Source organism: Melitaea cinxia, chromosome 8 (genome assembly GCF_905220565.1).
Source record: "Melitaea cinxia chromosome 8, ilMelCinx1.1, whole genome shotgun sequence".
Taxonomy (NCBI): Eukaryota; Metazoa; Arthropoda; class Insecta; order Lepidoptera; family Nymphalidae; genus Melitaea; species Melitaea cinxia.
The window spans coordinates 10,162,829-10,187,472 of record NC_059401.1 but is presented as its reverse complement, the minus strand read 5'-3'; the positions used below and the strand labels follow the sequence as shown (position 1 = coordinate 10,187,472).

At 40.2% G+C, this 24,644-nt stretch overlaps 2 protein-coding genes across 2 annotated transcripts; one reads left to right on the top strand and one right to left on the bottom strand.

The window, feature by feature from the left end:
* Positions 1-1,173: 1,173 nt before the first annotated feature.
* Positions 1,174-21,445, bottom strand: LOC123656001. Its single transcript, XM_045591724.1, has 22 exons — positions 20,719-21,445; positions 20,344-20,504; positions 19,909-20,028; positions 18,203-18,346; positions 17,775-17,876; positions 16,478-16,576; positions 14,738-14,923; positions 14,180-14,341; positions 13,515-13,973; positions 12,871-13,052; positions 11,624-11,780; positions 8,705-8,834; positions 8,164-8,244; positions 7,578-7,712; positions 7,069-7,243; positions 6,425-6,574; positions 5,788-5,924; positions 5,293-5,508; positions 4,325-4,398; positions 3,879-3,899; positions 2,540-2,677; positions 1,174-1,380 (listed from the first exon to the last, which is right to left on the bottom strand). Exons 1-22 carry the CDS (start codon positions 21,374-21,376, stop codon positions 1,174-1,176), a joined length of 3,894 nt encoding a protein of 1,297 aa, XP_045447680.1. The 5' UTR covers positions 21,377-21,445.
* Positions 21,446-22,944: 1,499 nt separating this feature from the next.
* LOC123655617 (transmembrane protein 177) lies at positions 22,945-24,365 on the top strand. The gene is made up of 4 exons (XM_045591380.1): positions 22,945-23,220; positions 23,293-23,429; positions 23,514-23,605; positions 23,697-24,365. The coding sequence occupies exons 1-4, from the start codon at positions 23,063-23,065 to the stop codon at positions 24,288-24,290; spliced, it is 981 nt and encodes a 326-aa protein (XP_045447336.1). The 5' UTR covers positions 22,945-23,062; the 3' UTR covers positions 24,291-24,365.
* Positions 24,366-24,644: the final 279 nt, after the last annotated feature.

Genomic DNA, 24,644 nt, shown 5'->3' with positions numbered 1-24,644 from the left:
TAATTGACAGCCGTTCGCCGCGAAGACCAAGCTAAGCTGTCGGTTTCGGTTGTTATCATATACACCTGATAGCGATCATTACTCATAGTAGGGAATATATCCGCCAACCCGCAGTGGAGCAGCGTGGTGGATTAAGCTCCAATCCTTCCTTACATTGAGAAAGAGGCCCACGGCCAACGCTGGGGTGTTACAGGCCGAGTGCGGCCGTACGGCGCAGCCGGCCCGCTATACGCGCAGCGCCCGCTTGCGCGGCGCCAGGCCGGGCGCGCGCGGCGCGGGGCGGCGGCGCGCGCGCGGCGTGTCGGGCTCGGGCGGCGCGGACGCGGTCACGAGGTTGCGCGCGTGGCCGACCGACGCCTCCAGCCCGTGGTGCAGCCGGCCCGCTATACGCGCAGCGCCCGCTTGCGCGGCGCCAGGCCGGGCGCGCGCGGCGCGGGGCGGCGGCGCGCGCGCGGCGTGTCGGGCTCGGGCGGCGCGGACGCGGTCACGAGGTTGCGCGCGTGGCCGACCGACGCCTCCAGCCCGTGGTGCAGCCGGCCCGCTATACGCGCAGCGCCCGCTTGCGCGGCGCCAGGCCGGGGGTGCGGGGCGCGGGGCGGCGGCGCGCGCGCGGCGTGTCGGGCTCGGGCGGCGCGGACGCGGTCACGAGGTTGCGCGCGTGGCCGACCGACGCCTCCAGCCCGTGGTGCAGCCGGCCCGCTATACGCGCAGCGCCCGCTTGCGCGGCGCCAGGCCGGGGGTGCGGGGCGCGGGGCGGCGGCGCGCGCGCGGCGTGTCGGGCTCGGGCGGCGCGGACGCGGTCACGAGGTTGCGCGCGTGGCCGACCGACGCCTCCAGCCCGTGGTGCAGCCGGCCCGCTATACGCGCAGCGCCCGCTTGCGCGGCGCCAGGCCGGGGGTGCGGGGCGCGGGGCGGCGGCGCGCGCGCGGCGTGTCGGGCTCGGGCGGCGCGGACGCGGTCACGAGGTTGCGCGCGTGGCCGACCGACGCCTCCAGCCCGTGGTGCAGCCGGCCCGCTATACGCGCAGCGCCCGCTTGCGCGGCGCCAGGCCGGGGGTGCGGGGCGCGGGGCGGCGGCGCGCGCGCGGCGTGTCGGGCTCGGGCGGCGCGGACGCGGTCACGAGGTTGCGCGCGTGGCCGACCGACGCCTCCAGCCCGTGGTGCAGCCGGCCCGCTATACGCGCAGCGCCCGCTTGCGCGGCGCCAGGCCGGGGGTGCGGGGCGCGGGGCGGCGGCGCGCGCGCGGCGTGTCGGGCTCGGGCGGCGCGGACGCGGTCACGAGGTTGCGCGCGTTGCCGAACGACGCCTCCAGCCCGATGGTCTCCTGGAACTGCCGCACGCGCTCCACTAGCTCCTCGTCGTTCTCTATCAGCTCCTCGATCTGTATTGCATATCTTTAGTACATTTCTTTGTCGCAGATAGGTCTCGACTGCGACTTCGTAGGTACTCATATTTATTAGCTATTCATATTATATACAATTGTATTAAATATTTACAACAACCGCTCTGGTGTAGTCGAGCGTGTGCGGTGTCGGCGCCTACACACTTGCGATAGCTGGGTTCGATTCCCGCTCCGGATGGATATTTGTATTTATACAAACATTTCTTTCCGGTTTGGATGTTTATCCTTGTGGGTCTACCCACCGAGTATCGTGTGCACCTGATAGTAAGGAATATATCCGCCCATCCACAGTGGAGCAGCGTAGTGAATTAAGCTCAATTCCTTCTCCTACACGGAGAAAGAGGCCAGCGGTGGTAGATGTTACCGGCTGAATCGTGATTCATACTATATAAATAATGACACTCACAGATTAATGGACGTTAAAACGTACGAAAAAATTTAAGATCCAATCTCCAGGAACACGATATCTGCCCCCAACCTATATTTCAATCAATCAATCCTAGCTATAATTATATATAAGTATACAGTCCACTGCATCTCCAAATTTTTGAACTTCATCAGTTACAAATAAACAGTCAAAGAGTCCACACGTCGTTTTACTGTGCTTAAATCTAACAGGCAATAAGCAACCCTTATCGCCGTCAACAATCTTGTAATTTTATGTAGAGTTTGAATAAAATATTGACAGAAGTAAGTTTTGGTTTGGTTAACCTTATAAATTAGCTTTAAGAATTATTTTTAATCCTGTATTTCTCATATTTAGACATATAAAAAGACATAAGTAATCTAACCGCTTGGACATCTTGTCATCTACATTGTCGGTGTATATCAACCTTACAGACGATCACAGCTAAATGAAATTACTCCCAAGTAGTGTTGTGTTCGTCTGGTAAGGCGGCCAGAGCTCCTGAGGAGGGTCGGGGGTAGGTTGGCAGCGTGCTGGCGATGCCGATGGTTTAACAGGCGTCTATAGGCTACGGTAACCGCTTACCATTTGTTGAGCCGTACACTTGTTTGCCGACCCAGTCGACGCACTAATATACAAAAGAGCATCAGGTGGGTCGTACGCTTGTTGGCGACGTATGATATAAAGAAATGTATAAAGGCTAAACGAATTCGCGTGGGGACAGGATCTGACCTCGTGCCGGTAGTCGTTGAGCAGGTCGGTGGCGATGCGCACGAGGTAGGCGGCGAGCTGCCCGCCGCGCGGCCGCATGTGCGCGTACAGCCGCAGCACGGCCGGCACCAGCACCTCGGCCACCGTGCGCTTCATTTTCTGTGTGTACGTTTTTTATACTTTATTACTTATAGTCTTTATTGTACACGACACCAACAAAACAACAACACATTACTAATAAAGAACAGTGTACAAAGACGGTCTTATCGCTAGACGAGCGATCTCTTCACAACCTTTGGGCATAGTGAAAGCGGTAGGGAAGTATACAAAGAGAAGTGGCGTATAGTGTCATTTAGGAGGATATCAATTATGGAGTAAAGATACACATATATATACAACATGATACATTGTGATGACAATGCTATTTAGTCACCAACGAGACAACAAATTTAAGGAAAACACACATTTACATTTCCTCCTATTACAAGCAAGCTGGTACTGAACAAATCGTACAACCATAATCAAATAATTATCATTCATACAACGTATTTGATACAAGCGTTAAGAGTGTGTATAACATTATCGATTTCATAACTTATGTATCCATTCCGAGTAGTGTCCGACCGAAACAGAAACCAAAATCTAAATTCTACGAATCTTAATTTGGGTGTCAGATTCTACCAAAGCATAAATCTACTTACACAGACTTATTACAAATATTAAGTATAGAAGTAACAACATTTATGCATTCGCTAAGATATGGCATAATATGAAAGAATTCAGCAGTAGTGCCATTTTTTGTTGACATGGATACATTTTGGATTTTGTCGACAAATGAATTATGGGCTGACATGGATGCGTACTTAACGTTGTGCTAAAACGTTAAAACTTTACGCTCAGCGAATGCAGATGTTCTGTTCGATAGTATTTAAGCATCTGTACATGATACTGATCTGTACATGACCTAAGTATGCTTAGACTTATTATCCTGTTTCGGATCAAGGTACAAAACAGATTATTTTGATGCTCTAAAAAAAGTAACCGAATATCATCGGCTAAATTTATCCATTCTCATAAGTACTTGTGATCTTTATCTGGCTCTACACTATTTGCCTGTACACAAAAAATATTGCTTGAAGATTTTTTCTATTCCAAATAAATCCGACATAAGCTTCAATATATTTATCAGTGTTAACACAACGACCGCTAAAATTTCTTTATAATTTAATTTTGGTTAAAAACGTCATTTTCAAATTTAGCTGACGATATAAAACTAAAATTTAATAAGCTTACAATAAATAATACGAAAAAGTAACATTGCCAAAATTAGATACAACTGAGTAATATTAACTAATTGTACCTTTTCTTTCTCCGTGAAAATCTAGGACAGGAAGAAAATGTTGATAGATTATGAAATACTACTGTGTTTATTTAAAAATAAACCAGTTCAGGTTTTACACATTAGCACAAAACTCTGTCTGTATTCGAATCTCATGTATGACAATAATTTATAGTTGCATATGATTTTTTGTAAAAAATGCCATAAAACCAGAGTTTTTAATGCAGTGCAAAATGCTTCAATTATTTTCAAATAAGTGACATAACAATATAAAGAGCATAATTTGATTTGTATATTTGATTACCAATTAATCTAAATTGAGTAATGGATTTATAATGTTAGGGTAATGTAGATCAATTATACCGTTTTAAACTCTACAAATTTGTGATTTGTGCTCTAGCTAGTTAGTGAATTTACAAATTGTAAGTGTGTGAGGCAGATTAAGAAATATATTTCAAGTAACTTACATGAGAGACAATGTTCGTCGTCACACGTTCTTGAAGGTCATCTAAATCAGCATCTCCTGCTTTTTCAGGTTTTTCTGTAAAACAATAAAATAAATAAATCATCATTGGCCTTAATCAGTCTATTGTAGACGATTTAAACAGTGTCAGACAGACACTGTGTCGCCTAGGACACTTTTCAGGAAAACGCAGAGTTGCTTAAGCTCTGCGCCACCCTTTCGACCTCACTAGCTAGGTCCACAGGAACGAGTCTATACATGTGGAGCCAGTTCGGCTGCAAGAGTCTTCCGCATTCCAGGTTTCAAATGAAGTTTTCCTTCTCCAGGACCCTGATGATTTTGAGCCAGGTTTATTCCTCTGTCGCCTTTTACGACCCCCACGGGTTAGCGGGTGGTGCTATTCTACTCGGCCGACAACACACGGCATCAAATACAATAAATAAATAAATAAACGCCTAACAATCAGCGGTTTTCGTCAAGACGTAAGGCCATAAAGTCTTTACATATATATTAGTTGTCTCACACAAACTGAGATGGCAGAGATCTGACAGACAGATGCCAGAGATCTGATAGATTTTTGTCATAAATGTTAAGTTTTATTTAAATTTATTGAATCACAATTCATTCTCATCGCACAGGGGGCCGCGTGCTCCAGGAGGTGACTCTCAGTAAACAAGGGCACGTACTGGGCAGCTTCATGCGGGGCCCGCACAGCAGCGTGATGGTGTCGAGCAGCGCGGCGTGCAGCGCGGCGGGCAGCTCGTCCTGCTCGTCGCACAGGCTGGCCGCGTGCTCCAGGAGGTGACTCTCAGTAAACAAGGGCACGTACTGGGCAGCTTCATGCGGGGCCCGCACAGCAGCGTGATGGTGTCGAGCAGCGCGGCGTGCAGCGCGGCGGGCAGCTCGTCCTGCTCGTCGCACAGGCTGGCCGCGTGCTCCAGGAGGTGACTCTCAGTAAACAAGGGCACGTACTGGGCAGCTTCATGCGGGGCCCGCACAGCAGCGTGATGGTGTCGAGCAGCGCGGCGTGCAGCGCGGCGGGCAGCTCGTCCTGCTCGTCGCACAGGCTGGCCGCGTGCTCCAGCACCTCCCGCGCCAGGCGACACTGTACGTTCAGCTTCTGCACCAACGACAGCCGCTGCAGCATCACGTCGTAGATCAACTGCCGCGCATCGAACGACATGGGTTCTGGAACACACTCAAAACTGTATATATATATATATATATATATATATATACTTTTTCTCCTCGAGGCATTATCCGTAAACAACAGTTAATGTCGAAGTTGAGAAACTCTGTGTCAAAAACATAGTCTATTGAATGAAATTGAAGTATCACGAGGTACATTTTATGATTATACTGAGGCGTTTCGGTTATTAAACAAATATTTCCAAATTCGTTGTATAAATGACATCGGTCGTAATTATTAGGTGTTAGTAGTCGCATTAACGTATAAAGAGTACCGACCGGTGTCCTCGTTGTTGTAATGTAGCACGCAGTCGACGAAGTGGTGGTAGATGGCGTCGACAGTGAGGCAGCACGACACGTAGTACTCGGCCGGCTCGCGCACGTCGTGGTCATCGTCCGCGAGTAGCGCGCAGTAGCTAAACGATGTGACAATATATAAGAGCTTGTAAGAAACTGAAGTAATTACAACATTAAACGGTAGCCACACAAAATAAAAATCTATGGACAAAGTTTCATGGTTACAGGATAAGTTCAAGTGATGTGAAAAAATATTAAACATCCCTTCATCTTAACAATTGTCATGTTTATAATATTTGCAGAAGTTATCGTTCGAACGAAGCCTTATAATACTAGATCGTAAGCAACCCTCTGGAGATGTGTGATTTGGGATTATATGAAAAATGGGTTAATACGAAAACACAATAAATACGATTGGAATTTGCCTTAAAAATCTTATAGTCACGGTGTTGAAATCGATAACTCAATGTTTTTAACTAATTTTATTTATTAGTAAACAAACGGCTCATTTCAGTAGTAAGAAAGTCCCACAAGGGTTCAATAAAACAGTTTGACTGCGGAATCGAGAAGACGCGTGCCGTAGTTGAACCGGTGTTAGTGTGGTAAGATGTCGGCGTACCGGTAGTAGAGCGGCGTGCGCAGGCGCAGGTAGCCGGCGAGCAGCAGGCGGGTGAGCGCGCGCGCCGCCGCACGCCGCAGCGCCGGCGCCGCGCCGCGCGCCACCGAGCCGCACACCGCGTCCAGCTGCGGCTCCACGATGCACGAGTACCTGCACCACGTTATTGTAAGATAACGACTTAACGCTTGTGTTACAGGTAACAGTCGACTGGTATAGCTATTTGTTTTTGATAAATATACATATATAAATACATACAAATATTACACCCAGACTCAGACGGAAATCGAACCCGCAACCTGCGGAGCAGAAAGCCACTACAAACTGTGCCAACGAGCTAGTCGAATTGTGAACCATATATTATCGGTGATACTGCAATACCGCGTAACTAATACTTACTAACACCGCGTACCTACAAAAAACTCTTTATAGTAGTTGGCATCATACCACAGTCAGCATAGTGAGTCTAATAAAAATGCTTCAAATGATAAAAAATCTAAACCCGAGCAACATCGAGAGTATTTTCTAAATCGCGAATATACGTATCACGTCGTAGAAAGAATAGTCGTTTTTAACCGACTTCCAAAAAAGGAAGGTTCTCGATTTCGATCGACACTACAGTAGCCCAAGAAGAAGGGGCGACAGACCTGGTGCAGATGTCGGTGAGCGCGAGCAGCGCGTTGAGGCGCGCGCACAGCGGCGCGGCGGCGTCCCGCAGCTGCGCGGCCAGCGGCGGCGCCAGCGCGGCGGCCGCGGCGCGCGAGCGCACGCACAGCCGCCCCGCGCCCGCGCTGCACGCGCCGCGCTGCTGCGGGCCCCACTCTAAGGACCGCCGCGGCGGGTTGCGTCTCGTTAGCCACGCTCACTTTTTAGTGGAACTGATCCTTCTCTTACATTTCATTATTTCGAAAGACGAAATGGAATCATACGTAAGCGTGAGGGGGAGCCACATTTACGAGGGGGTAGGGGAGCCGAAAATTGCCAAAATCATCTTTACGTCATTAATTAATAGTCCCTAAAATATTTAGACATAAAAACAAATTTTTAATATCTGAACTATTAATCGATTCAAAAGTGCTGCGTCACGATAATCACCGAACGTATACTAGCACGGCTCACGACGTTGCTAATGTTTCTTAATTATGGGTGCAGTTACCGGGCGGGGGGTGTGCCAGTGCAGTTAGGAACAGTCGCAGAAGCTGTGGCGAGGGCGGCGTGGGCGCCACTAGCGACACGTCGGCCGCTCTTAGCCACTCACGCACGTCACTACTCGCTAGCGCGCGCCGCTCCGCTGGTACAGAATTACAAACATTTCACTCGATATTATTCAACATTTCAAACACAGTTATTTTTAATTCGAAGCATGTTACTTGTTGACAAACCACAAATTGTCATTAAAAAATGAAACATTTATATTATCACCAATCCAGATAGTCGAAGTTACAATATATTAAAATATATTAAAAGACGAGATTTGATTTGGGCCCGTTATGTTTATATTTTAATAGTTTAGTTGATTGTCGATAAAAATTTGTTTTAATTTTTCAAGCTCATAACAATTGGCTATAAATAGAAATAAAAATAAAACCGTTTCTTATTATTTTATCTGTGATAACATGGTTCTATTCCTTTTCAAAACCAACTTCAAATATCCCCAATGTTTCTGGTAGATGTTAGTTTGGTGTAGACGCAATGCAAGGTGTCATATTTCTATTGTAATGTAAACCAAAGAAAAGACTCACATATTTGCATCAGCTCAGTCGCCCAGTGCAGATTATTAGGATCCAATTGTGCTGCGAGAGACGCGACAGCTGGTCTGCTTTCTTTAAGAAATAAGAATTTTTTTATTATTAATAATAATATACACCTTGTGTTATATTCAGGTAGGACAAAACTGGAAATAACTCGCTCAAAATTTAAAGCGGTTTGACTGGAGAAGTTCCTTAAACCTTAAAGAAGATTATGTCGGACCGGGGAAGTAACCTAACGTTACAGAAGGTCATAACGAAATAATACTGCTCTCACTTAGTGTCGTGTTCCCATGGTGAGTAAGGTGGCCAGAGCTCCTGGGGAGAGTCAGGGGTAGTGTCGGCAACGTTTTTGTGATGCTTCTAGTGTTGTAGGCAACTTGTAGGTTAAGGTAGTCTCATACTATCAGGTTGGGCATTCGTTTGTTTGTCGCACTAGTCGTATAAAAAATAGGTTTCCACTTACTATCCGGCAGACCGTACGCTTGTTAGCCACATCATTAAAAAAAATATAACTGTCTCTTATGAGACGTACCGTCATCGGGCGCGGCCGCAAGACGCGTGACGAGGTGGTCCCGCAGCGCGTCGCGCGCGGCGCCCGCCACGGCGCCCGACCACACCGAGAGCAGCTCCAGCGTCAGAGGCAGCAGGCGCGCGTCACGCTCCTGCGGGCCACGCGGCTATTGTCACGTTCTCGCGTATACACCGCGGATATATTGGCAAGTTCTCACACGTAATTAGTAGCCGGTATAGTATTACACTAATTACAGACATACAAAAAAAGATAAAAAACAACAGTATACAGGGTGACTGGTGAATTAGTATCAATATTTAAGGAGGACACTAGGTACATGATTCTCATTCGAATTATATAAAAAAAATAGGTACTTAATTTTTTACCAAATTCCCATACCTTAATACATACATTAGTTTTTTTTATATAGAAGAGGGGGCAAACGGATAGTTGTCTCACCTGATGGTAAGTGAAAAACAACATCCACAGACACCCGCTACATCAAAGTATTAGCAGGCGCGTTGCCGGCCTTTCAAAAAGGAATATGCTCTTCTTTTGAAGGTCCCTAGGTCGTATTGTTTCGGAAATACCGTAGGTGGCAGCTGGTTCCATAGAGGGGTCGTGCGTGGCAGAAAATGGCGCAAAAATCGAGCTGTCGTAGACTTCCAGACATCGAGGTGATGTGGGTGAAATTTTGAATTTCGACGCGATGTCCGCTGGTGGAATTCTGCTGTAGGCATTAGTCCGAACAATTCCTCAGAACACTCACCGTGGTAAATACGGTAGAAGATGCAGAGTGACCCGACATCTCTACGCAGTGCCAAAGAATCGAGCCAATCGGAGAGAATCTTGTCACCAACGATTCGAGCCGCTCGGCGTTGAACACGGTCAAATGGAAGGAGCTGGTACTGGGGCACTCCAGCCCATAGATGAGAGCAGTATTCCATGTGGGGCCGGATCTGTGCCTTACATAATTGTAGGCGGTGGCAAGGCATGAAATACTGCTTCGCCCTACTGAGCACACTAAGTTTCTTCGAGGCTAGTTTAGCCTTTCCTTCCAGATGACCACGAAATTGCACATTGCTCGATATGTCGACGCCAAGTATCCCAATACTGGCCGAGGCTGTTAAGGGAGTGCCTTCAAATTTAAGAGGAACGACGAAGGGTGATTTTTTTGCGATAAACGCGCAAACTTGATTAATTTAAGTAAATGAAATGTAGGCACATTAATTTCCAGCCATAGCGGCGGTTCGTGCGGCCTTGGCCTTGCACTGTGCCGCTTGCCACCGCCCGCCGCAACCACCGCCAATTCTAATTCATACATTTAGTTTTACTAAATGTATGAAACCTACCTATACACCTGTTTTGTCGTCCAGACGATGCGTCATTAAGGAGATAACTGTTGGTTAACTTTACTTAGAAGTTTATTAATAATATGTATGATTTTATTTTTGTGTTACCCTCACATTAGGAATTCTAAACATTTTTGAATATCATATCAAAAATTGACCGCTCCAGCGGGATTCGAACCCGCGTCTCCGACTGACCGTATCGGCGCTCTAGCCAATTAAGCTATGGAACGATGTGCCCGCTAGAGCGAAATTTTTGATATGATGATTTTTATTTTCGGTTTAAGCGAACCGTGGCGCCGTCTATAGTGAGTTCTTTACAGAGACCCGTAACTATTCAAAGTTTCATATTACAATGAAAATCTTTGACAGGAGACGACACCATGCTATTTTTAATATGTATGATTTTATTTTTGTGTTACCCTCACATTAGGAATTCTAAACATTTTTGAATATCATATCAAAAATCGACCGCTCCAGCGGGATTCGAACCCGCGTCTCCGACTGACCGTGTCGGCGCTCTAGCCAATTAAGCTATGGAACGATGTGCACGCTAGAGCGAAATTTTGATATGATGATTTTTATTTTCGGTTTAAGCGAACAAGTCAAAGATTTTCATTGTAATATGAAACTTTGAATAGTTACGGGTCTCTGTAAAGAACTCACTATAGACGGCGCCACGGTTCGCTTAAACCGAAAATAAAAATCATCATATCAAAAATTTCGCTCTAGCGGGCACATCGTTCCATAGCTTAATTGGCTAGAGCGCCGACACGGTCAGTCGGAGACGCGGGTTCGAATGCCGCTGGAGCGGTCAATTTTTGATATGATATTCAAAAATGTTTAGAATTCCTAATGTGAGGGTAACACAAAAATAAAATCATACATATTAAAAATAGCATGGTGTCGTCTCCTGTCAAAGATTTTCATTGTAATATGAAACTTTGAATAGTTACGGGTCTCTGTAAAGAACTCACTATAGACGGCGCCACGGTTCGCTTAAACCGAAAATAAAAATCATCATATCAAAAATTTCGCTCTAGCGGGCACATCGTTGCATAGCTTAATTGGCTAGAGCGCCGACACGGTCAGTCGGAGACGCGGGTTCGAATCCCGCTGGAGCGGTCAATTTTTGATATGATATTCAAAAATGTTTAGTTTATTAATATTTATGTTTATGTATTTTTATTTTGTCATATATAATCGTCAAATATCACGTCCTTAAATATTGATAGTAATTCACTAGTCACCTGTATATAGTTCAGAAACGATTATTTCAGTGGACATACCTGTCCTTTAATCTTAAGGCTCTACTGAATTTGAAATTGCTAATATATTGGTATTTACAGTATCAGATACATTCCCACATCGCATCGCGTATACGAGTGGCATCAGCCGCACTTTAAAAAAATGTTTCTTTTCAGGTAGCGTGGACAGCTTAATATTCTAAATTAAATATGATAACGATAAGTAGTAGAATAACTTTTTAACACAATTCGATTCAATTGAAATCCACTCGATGTTATTTCTGTCCCCAAAAATTCTGTAATAGACCAATTTGTAATTTCGAATCTGTACTGTGACAAAGTACCTGTTTCGCCGTAAGGTGGTAGTAGTAGTCCAGCAGGAAGCCGACGTCGGAGTAGTCCACGTGTCTCGCTACGCTGGTCAGTAGCACGAGGCACTGTAGGTCGCGCTCGTCACTCGATGTACCCAGATGCGTGCTCAGTATATCGACTAGTCGATGACTGAGGGTGAGATTTTCGTTGGACAGTTAGTTTAGAACATAATGTTATGAGCTAGGGCTCACCAGGATAATATTGAGGTAGAGCACACCAGGAAATATCCTGCTAGTATTTTTTTATATGAGTAGGTCGGTAAACAAGCGTACGGCTCACCTGATAGTTAGCGGATTATTGTAGATTATAGACGCCAATACCAGAAGCATCGCAAGCGCGTTGCCGACCCAATTCCCAATCCCCTCGAGGAGCTCTGGTCACCTGGTATTTAGCCGGTAGTGCTAGTATAAGTACCTCAACCTTACAGGGTTCTGGTTCTGGATCTGGGGAAATATCTCGACCTTACATAAGGTCACAGCTAAACAACACTGTTCTCAAGCAGTGCGGTGTTCCTGTAGTGAGTAAGGTGACCAGAGCTCCTGGTAGGTAGAGTCAGCAACGCGTTTGCAATACTTCTAGTGTTGTAGGCGTCTATAGACTATGGTAACCGATTACCGTCATGTGGGCCGTACACTTGTTTGCCGATCTAGTTGTACAAAAATAATCTTAAGTAAATAAATAATGGGCTAACATGTCGTTATTGCAAGTATTACTACATTTTGTATCACTTAAGAGGCGTTTCAATGATACCACACGTCTAGCTTATTGAAGTTTTACATCTTTTGGTGCGTAAGGGAAAAATGATAAGAGTTAATTAATACGATGGGCGCGCACACCGTCAAAAAAGCCGACACCATGTCAACGAAGAAGAAGTTAGCAACGTAAAGTTAGCTAGCCAATGAAGTATAACTTCTTACATACATACACACATACATGTTTAATTGATTGAAATGTGTTTATTGAAGAGTTTGATCTCTAACTATTATAATGTAACATTAATATTGGATTAGATACACCTATAAATTTTTCGTATTTAGTAACAATTCTACAATTATTTCTTAAGAGACTATGTTGAAGTAAAATAGAAAAATAAGAATATACCTTTGCCCAGTAATACAATATTAACGACACGTTGGAGTAAACTGTATTAATATTATTTTTATAATATTCGTCACTTTATTTGTATTATATTTTATTTGAAACAGAAAATATTACTTACTTGATACAATTTGATGATTTGACCAGCAAACCGCACGCTTTCTGTAAATGTCTCTTCATATTGTGCCGGGTGATGCCCGAAAGGAACTCCCAGGGCAAGGTGTCTTCGCTTACGAGAGGATCATATTTTCGTAAAGGATCTATTAACAAATCCTTTATGAAACCCACAACTTGCTCTTGAATCTGGAAAAGATACTTTTATTTTCAAGTTTGTACGGTTGGCCAAATTCAAATTGTCAGGAATTAATAAAAATATGTTGGAAGAACTAAATATAAGACTATTAATTTACAGTGTCCGTGCCCTTTATATATATAAAAAAAATTTTTTTAAATATTAATTATTAAAGAATAAAACAAGATAATATATGATGAATGGATTTTTCCATTAAAGATGAATGGATTGTTTCAATTTTGTTACAAACTTCATTATTCAGATTTTCCTGATAAAAAAAAAAATATACAGCTCGGGATATTTAGTAAATTTGTCAAAAAAAGAATAATTAATTTTGTTTAATAACAAAGTCAGAAAAAGACAAGTTCAAACAAGAGATATACATTTTTAACATGCAATGCTGAATATCGTTTTTCTAAAATGAATTATATACACAGATTTTACAGATATGTGGATATAATACTTTTTTGTACCTTGGTTTCAGGGTCGGACAAGCGATGCATGGGCCCGGCGAGGAAGGCGTCGAGTGCAACTCGAGTGACGGTCGGAGGATCGCTAGCGGCGTCGTGAGGCTCATCCGAAGTGGCCGAGGTCCTTGCGTGAGTCGAGGGGCAATTTGTAGGAGTACTAGGACAATTTGTAGGAGTGGCGGGACAATTTGTAGGAGTGGCGGGACAATTTGTAGGAGTACTGGGGCAATTTGTAGGAGTAGCGGGACAATTTGTCGGAGTTGTCAGGCATTTTGTGGGGGTACCCAGGCGCTCAGTGGTCGTAACCGGTGACGAAGGGGTAGCTGGAGATTCCGTTGGGGGGAGCAGAGGTACTGTTGTTGCGATGGGGCTTAAGGCCGCGCAGGCAACTAGTTCACCCAGTGCGGACAATGCAGCCGATCGCACTACGATGCTCGCGTCACGGCATAACCCCACCAGCATCTAATCATCAAGTGGTTATTGTTATTCATCATATTCTCATCATCATATTGTCATTCACATACTATCAATTTTGATTTACGCACTTTTTTATTCAATTCATATAAAACATATGAGTTTACTCCATTTTTTTACATGAGTGCGGGTGAGACCGCTGGGCACGGATAGTTTTACATAGAAGACAGACGATCAAGTAACGTATAACTGACCGCGTAGTCGGAGTCTCTTGGCGCGCGACCGCCCCTCAGCGCGGCGGCGGCGAGGCGCTGCAGCAGAACGGCCGCCGCCTTGCGCACCGCCGCGCGCTCGTCGCACACGCCGCGCGCGCTCGCCGCCGCCAGCCGCGACACGCTGCCCGCGCCGTTCAGCTCCTGGGGGGGGGGGGAACGATGACGCACCACACATGCCCAACTCACCCTTTCTTAATCAGGGTTTAAGCTTTATCAGTGAAGCCAAGATGGTCCATTTGATTAGCCAGTGAATCTTAACCGAAACGTTCTATTCGTTCTCTAAGAGATAGTCTGAGACGCGTGTGTAATTCAATTTACATCGTACCATTAAGGCCCGATCATCCTTAGTAATAAAAAATATCTGCCAATTAGTTGAAGATTTAGAGGCTCTTCGTAACGATACAGTACATAGCTATATCACTAGAGTCACATTTACATTGAAGCACCAAGCCTTGACCGTTATAAATGCAAAGACTTCTGCTCAGTAATGTAGTATTTGCGCTGTTACAGAACAGAAGTAGGTATCAGAAGAGTCACCTCGATAGCCCTCTTCATGGGCGGGTGGTCGGAGAGCAGGCAGTCCGCCAGCAGGGCGAGCGCGCGCATGCGCAGCGAGCCGGACGCGTCGTGCACGCGCTCGTACACGGCGCGCAGCACCTCGCCGTGCGCCACCGTGTGCGCCCTCTGGCGGAGGAGCCCTGCTATCGCGTCCTCGGTTTCTTCCTAACGATAAAAAATCAAAAGCTTTTAGTCATGTTTTTCTTTCACAAAAGTTACTTCATTATTATAGTAGTTACAAAAGCAAAATTTAAAAAATCTCTTTAAATATTTAGTCACGAATGTTGCTTGAGAGTTGTATAATCACCTTAGTATTAAAATACTTTAAGGGCGGAGTTCACCGACTTTTAAAACGGCTGTTTATCAGTTAAACAAGTGATGAAATCATTTTTACTGTTCACCATACGTTAACCAGTGTTTACAGCCCTTAAACAGCCGATTACTATAACCGAACTCTACGGCATTGTTTAACCGTCCATCAATGCCATATTCGGACATCTGCTCAACAGATTCTGCTGTGACTTTACAACAGTTGCAACATTTCGTTATTAGTTGAAAGTTTTTGGTAAAAGATAAACACGCAGTCAGTGTTCAATTTCAATGTATTAATTGATAACTATCAAGACTTTAGGCCTTCTTGAAAATCAAGAAAATATAGAGACCAAAACAAGGAGACCTAGAGTACCTGTTTCAAATGCGTCGTAATTATTACGAAGAATACAATGATTCCTCATTTAAAACTAGATTCCGTTTGTCAAAATCATCGCTTGAAAAATCGTTTGTTCTCTTTTTTAAAGCTGCCATTTTTCAAGTAAACCGTAATTTAAAAATTAAACACAACAGAACAAAATAATAATCAACACAGAGAACGTTAGCACGTGCAAAGAAATAATAAAAAAAAAATTGACAATGGCAGCGCCGTGACGTTATTACCCATCCAAATTGGACACTACATTCTAACGTAACAGTATCCAATGCGTTCTCGAACTTCTCAAGTTGAAAGCGTTTTATTTTATGCTGCTAACTATAGATGGCACCAAAACTCGTGTCGACTAAATAAAACTATGTGACTTCCCTAATGAGTAAACTTATAGCATTCATTCATTAGTGGTTCATTCGCTGTGAGCGTATGGTGATTGCCTGATTTAGTAACCACGGTTAAAATATTCGTGATGAACAGTGAATACTTTACCGGGTGCATAACCGATGTTTAGGAATTCATCGGCTGATTACTAAAACATTGGTTAAACGATAGTCGGTGAACTCCGCCCTAAGTGTTTAAAAAAAACGACTATCGTTTTTAATCTTATCAATTCTTGCATTTCTATGTGATATTATCGAAATCACCTGTGCTTCATGGCACTAGTGACATAAATTTCAAATAATGCATGCTAAATAATAATAACAATTCTTGAATAATAAACAATATATGCTTATATATCTTAACAATATAGCAGTTCTGTAAAAAATACTCAAAAAGAAAAAAAATGGAGAATTATTATAGTCCATTCTAATTTTATAAAATGTCATTTACCCTTTTTGAATATTGTAAAAAAACACACTACAGTCTGATGTACAAAATAGTAATAGACCTTGAGTTGATTACGACACATACTTCTCTATAGATTGTCCTTTTGTGCATCAGACTAAATTTACCTACCAAAAATGTACTTGGAGTATAAAGTTTTTAAGATTTTTTTTTTTTTTAATTATATTTACATTATCAGGAAGATCTTCACTTTCACTTTCAGTATTTACTGAGTCTGTTGAAGTTCTGGCTTGTGGTTCAGCAGTGTTTTCACCTTCTGGCGTGGGCTCCTGGCCCCTTAGGATAATTTGGTTATATTCTCGATTAGTTTCTATGAAAATAAAGATTATCATAATTTAAAGATCTTATATTTTTTAACCGACTTCCAAAACAGGAGGAGGTTCTCAATTCGACTGTATTTTTTTTTTATGTATGTTACATCAGAACTTTTGACCGTGTGGACCGATTTCGACAAATTTTTTTTTAATCGAAAGGTGGTGTGTGTCAATTGGTCCATTTAAATTTATTTGCTGTGTGGCTACGGCACTAAAGAATTTAGCCACCCCCTCTCTTCCCGTGGGTGTCGTAAGAGGCGACTAAGGGATAACAAGGTTCCACAACCACCTTGGAACTTAAGAAGCCGACCGATGGCGGGATAACCATCCCACTGCTGGCTTTGAAATACACAGGCCGAAGACGGGCAGCAGCGTCTTCGGTGCGACAAAGCCAGTACTGCGGTCACCAACCCGCCTGCCCAGCGTGGTGACTATGGGCAAAACACATGAGTTCACGTTATTTTTGGCGTGAACTTGTGGAGGCCTATGTCCAGCAGTGGACTGTATAGGCTGTAATGATGAAATTTATTTGAGATCTAACAACTAATTTTCGAGTTATATCTAATAATGCGTTTTTACTTGACGCTTTTTTCGTCGACCTACGTTGTATTATACCACATAACTTTCTACTGGATGTACCGATTTTGATAATTCTTTTTTTGTTGGAAAGGAGATATACCTAGTTTAGTACCATGATAAGGAAACCAGGGTTTGATGATGGGATCCCAGAGAAATCGAGGGACACTCTTGAAAATCCGCAATAACTTTTTACTGAGTGTACCGATTTTGATAATCTTTTTTTGTTGGAAAGGAGATATCCCTAGCTTAGTACCATGATGAGGAAACTAGGATCTGATGATGGGATCCCAGAGAAATCGAGGGAAACTCTTGAAAATCCGCAATAACTTTTTGCTGGGTGTACCGATTTTAATAATTTTTTAATTTAGTCGAAAGCTGATGTTTGTCGTGTGGTCACATATAAATTTTATTGAGATCTGATAACTACTTTTTGAGTAATCTTTGATAATGTGTAGTTACTTGACTATTTGTTCGTCGATCTACGTTGTATTACTCGTCGATGTAATTGAAGTCGTTTTTTTTTCGTTTGCGAGCAAACACAATTATTATCTTAATTGCACTGCTTGGTAGTTACACATTCAAGTTTTTTCTTACCTATATTATATGACTCATTTAGAGTTGTTTCTTTGTTGGTGAATTGATCACTATCATTATTCAATAGCTTAGCCAATATTTCCTGGAATAAAATATTATGACATCAGATAAAAGATAGGTAGCATTAGGCATATAGGCGTTTTTCAATTATTACGATATTTTGGAATTTCACAAATTATACATATTTACAACAAAACATAAGAACTAGGTAATTATTTGCAGACAATTATGGTATAAATTATTTCTACAGGAAATAACGTCAAGAATTTCCATGTTGAATGCAATATGAATAATATATGATGTTGGGACATGAATTTAAACATAATGACTTAGCATTTTACCTACATTTTATCTAGATTATGGATTGATGAAATTTACTTAGGTGTTTTTATAAAGAAATATACATACCAGGGCAATCAGTCTGTGTGAGACTTTTGCCGTTGTTGATAATTTTAGTAACCAGTTCACAAAGTTTCTATAAGATTTGTGGGGCAAGAGGCTCATGAGACCTACCACAAGGGATACACGAGCGAATCTAACCTCTGCTCGTTCCTAAAAAAATATAATAAGTTACTTTTTAATTTACAACAAATGATTATTTTTATTATGTAGATCATCGTTTTATTTGCAATATTTTTATTGCATTATTCTTAAGAGCCATTTCACAATTTTTCGCTCGGCAAGTTTAGGTAAATTTGGAGTCGTACGAGCCGCGCGATCTTTGTGCTACTTAGTATAGTGTGAAAACCAAAAAACCATCTTGATCTTTTTCTAATGTATCATAAAATTTAATAACTATGGTATAAAATGTTTTTTACATAATTAATTTGTTAAAAATTTCAAGTATTTTATATAACAACAGTCAATAAATTTAAAATAAAAATAAAAAATCAATTTTATAAAACATGTTTTTTTAAATTGATTAACATTTTTGAGTTTACGAAAGAATCTAATATTTACGATATAAATAAAATAGCATTTTATTATGCCCCAGAAAATCTGAGTGTGAATGTGAGTTGCATAGTTTTGGATGAAAGTAGACCATCAAATTTTGCCGGTTTTAATTTTTTCTTATAAACTCAATGACACCGACAAACATATTAATTTACAAATTACAAGAAAAACAGATTCAAATGTCTATTTGTATTGATAATGTGAGAAAAAAATTAAATTGTACATTTGTTTACAGAAATTATCATTATATTATTTTACAGTCATTTTAGTAATATAATTCTATTTTTATGAAAGTATCAAATACGGTTATCACAATATAACAACAGGCGCTTGGCGCGTGTGAGCGAAAGAGACGGCTGCGCAGAATTTGGCGTGGATCTCTAAGAGCGCTGGCGCTCGACTCTGATTTATTGGTCTTGATGCATGGTAATATATACTATCTTTTTATTATTTAATACAAAATGTATTCAAAATAATTAATTTTTTTTCTGTATTCCTAAATAATGTAAGTTTAGTTTGATGAAGATAGAAGATAGTTCGTTAAAATTTTTTAGTTTTCTAAGAAAAATATCGCTTTAAAAATTGTACTTATTTGGAAAATATTTGTGAATTTAAAATTTTACTACAGATTAACAGAGATACAAATGGAAAAAAATCTGTATGTACCAACAAAAAAAATACTCCACATATTACCATATTTTTTATACAGTTTTAAGGTAGAGGTTATAGAAAAATAGGACTTCAAAGTATACATTTCGACCGCTTACCCAGGGAGGCGGCTGATGAAAAGGTTAATAATTTTTTACACTCAATATAAATCATAATTCTGATCCACTATCTTACTACAACAAAGGTGCTCTATTATATTTCAAAAATATAAATTACATTATTGCATCCAATACTGAGATTAACGACGTCAAAATATTATATATATTGGCTTTTAAATAAAAATTAATAAAATCAGCAAATGACTTTTTACATTAGTGTAATTAAATTTAATAAACACTTTTATTGATGGGAATGTGTGGAAATTATAGACAATATTTTTAATATTTAAAATTTACTATTTTCTAGATTTCTACTCCTTATATTTAATATTTTTTTACATTTAAAAGTGTATTATTTAATTATTTTTGTAATATTTATATTTGAATACTTACAAGTCCATCCAAAGTGTAGCAAAGATGTTGCAAAAGAATATTAAAACCTGGCAGAGCAGCTTTACCATATTTAGATAACAATATCCCTGAATAAGTCACATATGAAGCTCTCACCACATTCTGTAATTATGAAATTAATATGAGCATTACTAAATAATTAGTAAAAGTATTTCTAAGTCTAAGTAGCTTGGAAGAAGTTAATAGCAGTGAGATTACTTGTCCTCTTAATTTACAACATTGTTTTAGGTTCAATTTTTTACCTAGGTTTGGATGTTTTATTTTAGTAACAAATGTAGAAAAGCTTAAGTCTTTTATATTCTTATTTATTTTTAAACAATAAATAAAATAAAAAGGGAAGTAATTGTAGCTAGAGAAATTGTCAAATATTGAAAGTTCTTTAAGCATAGTATAATTAACACACAAACTGTTGCTTACATTTGCACTCCGACTGTCTGTGGATGCAGCAATGAACTTCGGTAGGAGACATTTAAAAATCAACAGTATCGCTGTAGAATTTGGTTCATCCTTTGTTTGACATATCAGAATATCAATCATTTCATATATGGTACCAGAGAGGTTGGCCAGTTCTACTTTATCTATACAAACAAAAATTTACATTATTGTATTTTATTGATACAATATGACATTTATTTTCAATATAATAAATGTCATATTGTATACAAGTAGAAGAAATTTCAAAGTTTTACAAAATGTAACATATACTAATATATTACACTTAAAATGGATAATACTATGCAAGGGTTAAGGACTTGTTATAGTAGTAAATAAATTAATAATTTTACAATATACCTATATGAAGTTTGTTAACAATGGCACCTCCTGTAATATCTAATAGGTTACTAACGATGTCTTCAAAATTCATATCGTTTGGTGACAAATGCAAATTTGGAATAATTTCTCGTAAATTATACACAAAGTGCCCCAATTCCTTAATGAGAGAGTTCACCTCGCACGTGAGCTCTTTTGTATTGAAGTAATTGTTTTCATTTATGCACACTGCTTTGGGATAGTTAAGACAAAGGAGCGATTGTGTGAACAGTTGTGAATGATAAATGTGATATGCTTTGTATCCAGGAATACACAATAATTTGTAATACAAACGAGATGCAAGGATAGCGTTATTTCGGTGTTCTCTTGTAAGAATATTTTTACCACCGAAGTCAATAAAGTAACCTAAAAGAGCTAATAAGTTCTGATGTTTTATTTGAGGTGACAACTGTGTCCAGGATTTATCTTCTCCATTTTCAGGATTATTATTAAGCCATTCCTGCACTGCATTAATTATATTTAAGAATATAAATTTTATATCATCATATTCTATTGAAACTTCGTAGTCATTAGGCATTTCGGCATATTCTAAGAATTCTGATGCAAAAATAGACTCTATCCATTCCTCACTCAAATAATCTAAATGTAATTTATCAATTTCTTTTAAAATCTCTTCCATGTTAATGGAAAAATATATAAAATTTACTTAACGTTGAGGATTGTATACTTGTCGGTATTCAAACCAAACATCAACATTGAACATTAAGTCTTGTGTCAAACTGTCAAAATAAGACAAAAAAATAGCACAGATTAGCAAGAACTAGGGATGTTCGATATACATCGATGCTTACAATACGATACATTGAATTGATCGGATGTTTTGAAAAGCTATCGGTATATTCAATGTACCGATGTTTCTTCATAAAACATCAGATCTATGATAACCAGTTAACTTCACACAAACTCGAGGTTGAACACTAAAATTTTATCTAAAATCTTTCTTTCTATGTGTTTGTTTTAAAATAATTATTTTTTTTTTAATACTAGACTGACAATATAATGCCGTCGTGGCCAACTTGTACTAATAAAGGTCTTTTCCGGACAGCCGAATACAAATTCAGAAATGATGCTGGCAGCACTGCGCAAGAGTCAGTGACTAAAAGAACTGATGATTTCCTTTTATTTGTTCTTTTTTAAATTATAGTAAAGAATTTTCTCCTACATGGCTCTATTTTTCTTTTAATAAACGATGTTTGAATAAGCGATTGTTTGCATGAACAGTTGTGTAGAAGAAGCGTATCTGATTTGTGTGAAAAGTAATATCAACATCTCAAAACAGATCATCTTTTCGTAGTGAATGTTTTTGTATGTACTTACTGGTAATGAAAGGAGTTAGATCTTTTATTTTATGAAAGATTAAAATCTAAACTTTACTAAAATAATAGATTTAGCTCTTTTCATGAGCGTCATATACAAAAAATTTCACTCTGATAAGATGACTTGTTTTGACATGACTACAGTTTTGTAATATACTCGTATTACACACATTAACATTATAATTTTAGGAAAAGTACTCGATGTTAACAAAACATCGATGTTTTCAATCGATGCATCGAGAGACATCGATGAACAGTTTCGATTTGTTGAATCGAAAAAAAACATCGAAGTTTTTTCAAAGTAGACAGTCAGTCTAAAATAACGACAGGCCGTGCTTTCACAGTCCCTATGCGTAGTAGTCCTGACAACGTCCAATTAAGACCAAGACTAAAATGTAATAGTACCAAACGTCAATCGCTATTCGGCCCTAATCGGACTAGTCGTACACTGTAAAAGTACTATCAACTGTATAATCTATGTTAGGTACTTGACAGTCGGACAGTGTGATACTCGGACCCATAGACGTTTAATACAAACTTGTCGGACTGCGGCTGACCGCGGTGAACGTAGTTCAAGTAACATAGATTAAACAGTTGATAGTACTGTTATAGTGTATGATTAGTCCGATTAGGTCCGAATAGTGATTGACGTTTGGTACTATTACATTTCGTACCGTACTAAGTAACGTAACCTTTTAGTACATCGTACATGTGCTACCCAAGACTAGGGCATACTGAACATCTATGCCACTTGTGGGATGTTACAGTCTGAATCGACTTTGTGTAATTGAATCACTCGTTATCGTTTAGTCGATAAAAGTCTCGACTTATTTATTATTTTACATCCCTGTTATAAACATTAGACATTGGTCCTTGACATAAAGGAAAAGTAACCTCAAATAACCCTAAAACCCGATGACATGAGCTAACTATAAAATAATTTTGGCTTCTGAAAACAATTATATAAACATATAATTTTATTCCAAATTATGGCTACGAAAAAACCGATATCGTGGTTTTTAACTGAAAGAGGTCGAAGGTTTTCTTTTGCAATTGTTACCAGTACCGGCATTGCTCTTACTGCTGCACGATTTGCTCCTCATACCTTTTTCTTAGGACATTACAAAGATTTCGTTCATTACTATAGGTAAAGTAGTATTATTAAAGTATATAGATATTCCTTTCCGTACATTTAATGTGAACTTTTTTCTATTCGTAGTAATGGAAAGCCAGGAGAACTCTCAGACGATCTTCAAAAGAAATATGAAAAATGTTTAGACATTTTAAAAGTATCACAAGTCCATAGAAAATTAATTGAACCATTTACCGTTTTTGGATATGACTTATTTCATGCTGGTAAGTCAAATACCACACAATCTATAATATACTAGTATACTTATATAATTATGTTATTAATTAAAATACCATCTATAATTACAGGAAGTACCAGTTCGAAATTTGGTGCTCTTGTTGGGATTCCGATAAATTTTACCTATCAATCATTAGACGATATTGAGAAACAAAATGTCCAGGTTGATTTATTTATATTATTTATTTTAATATTAGATAAATTTAAAGAGATGTTATATATATATGATTTCATGTTTTTATCTTATATTTTAGGTTAATCAGAAAAAAGTGGATTTGTCGTCTGAAGTTGGTAAAAAGCTAGCAGACGCCTTATTATTACCAGATAAAGTGAAAGAATTTGCCATCTGTAGAGAAATACTAATGACTCAGAACAGTAAAGTCATGTTTGAATCTACTTACCCATTTATGTCTATATTCTTGGTGTATAATTTGTCACAGTATTTGAATAGAAGACTCAATTTATATGCAGCCCCACAGAACGCTAGGGCTATACTTTATTCTATCATAGGATTATTTGGCTTAGGAGTATACTTTCTGATGAAAGATATGACAGAAGTACATTACGAAACAAGTGTTGATAAGAAGTTGTGTGAACTAGGTCCTGATTTTATTGAAAGTGGTGCAATATTTTATGAAAAATTATTACAAAGAAACCAAGCCTTAAGAGAATTAATGGGTAAAGAAGGTGAAAAGAAGTACTCTAAACTAGGTAATGAAAATTATAGCTTACGACAACCACACGTGGCATTAATTCATAGAAAACAATTTTTCGATCAACAATTAAAAGAAAGTAAAGAAAAATTAGATGAGAACATTAAAAACAACACAAATTTTTCAGAGTCCTAATGTACAAAATTATCTATTCAATTAGTATAAGATAGTAGGAAACATTGTTTATAATAATAAAAAAATATAAGTTTATTTATTTTATTTAAAATGTGTGCTGTGTGGTTACGGCACTAAAGAATTTAGCCACCCCATCTCTTCCCGTGGGTGTCGTAAGAGGCGACTAAGGGATAGCACAGTTCCACTACCACCTTGGAACTTAAGAAGCCGACCGATGGCGGGATAACCATCCAACTGCTGGCTTTTTAAATTCACAGACCGAGGACGGGCAGCAGCGTCTTCGGTGCGACAAAGTCAGCCCTGCGGTCACCAACCCGCCTGCCCAGCGTGGTGACTATGGGCAAAAACCCCCAT

Coding starts and splice junctions, on each gene's coding strand:
- LOC123656001 (XM_045591724.1), bottom strand. CDS start 21,376: ATGGAAGAGATTTTAAAAGAAATTGATAAATTACATTTAGATTATTTG. Junction 20,029..20,343: donor CAGACAGTCGGAGTGCAAAT/GTAAGCAACAGT, acceptor TCATAATTACAG/AATGTGGTGAGAGCTTCATA. Junction 6,575..7,068: donor CTCACCGACATCTGCACCAG/GTCTGTCGCCCC, acceptor AACGTGGTGCAG/GTACTCGTGCATCGTGGAGC.
- LOC123655617 (XM_045591380.1), top strand. CDS start 23,063: ATGGCTACGAAAAAACCGATATCGTGGTTTTTAACTGAAAGAGGTCGA. Junction 23,221..23,292: donor GATTTCGTTCATTACTATAG/GTAAAGTAGTAT, acceptor TTCTATTCGTAG/TAATGGAAAGCCAGGAGAAC. Junction 23,430..23,513: donor ATATGACTTATTTCATGCTG/GTAAGTCAAATA, acceptor CTATAATTACAG/GAAGTACCAGTTCGAAATTT.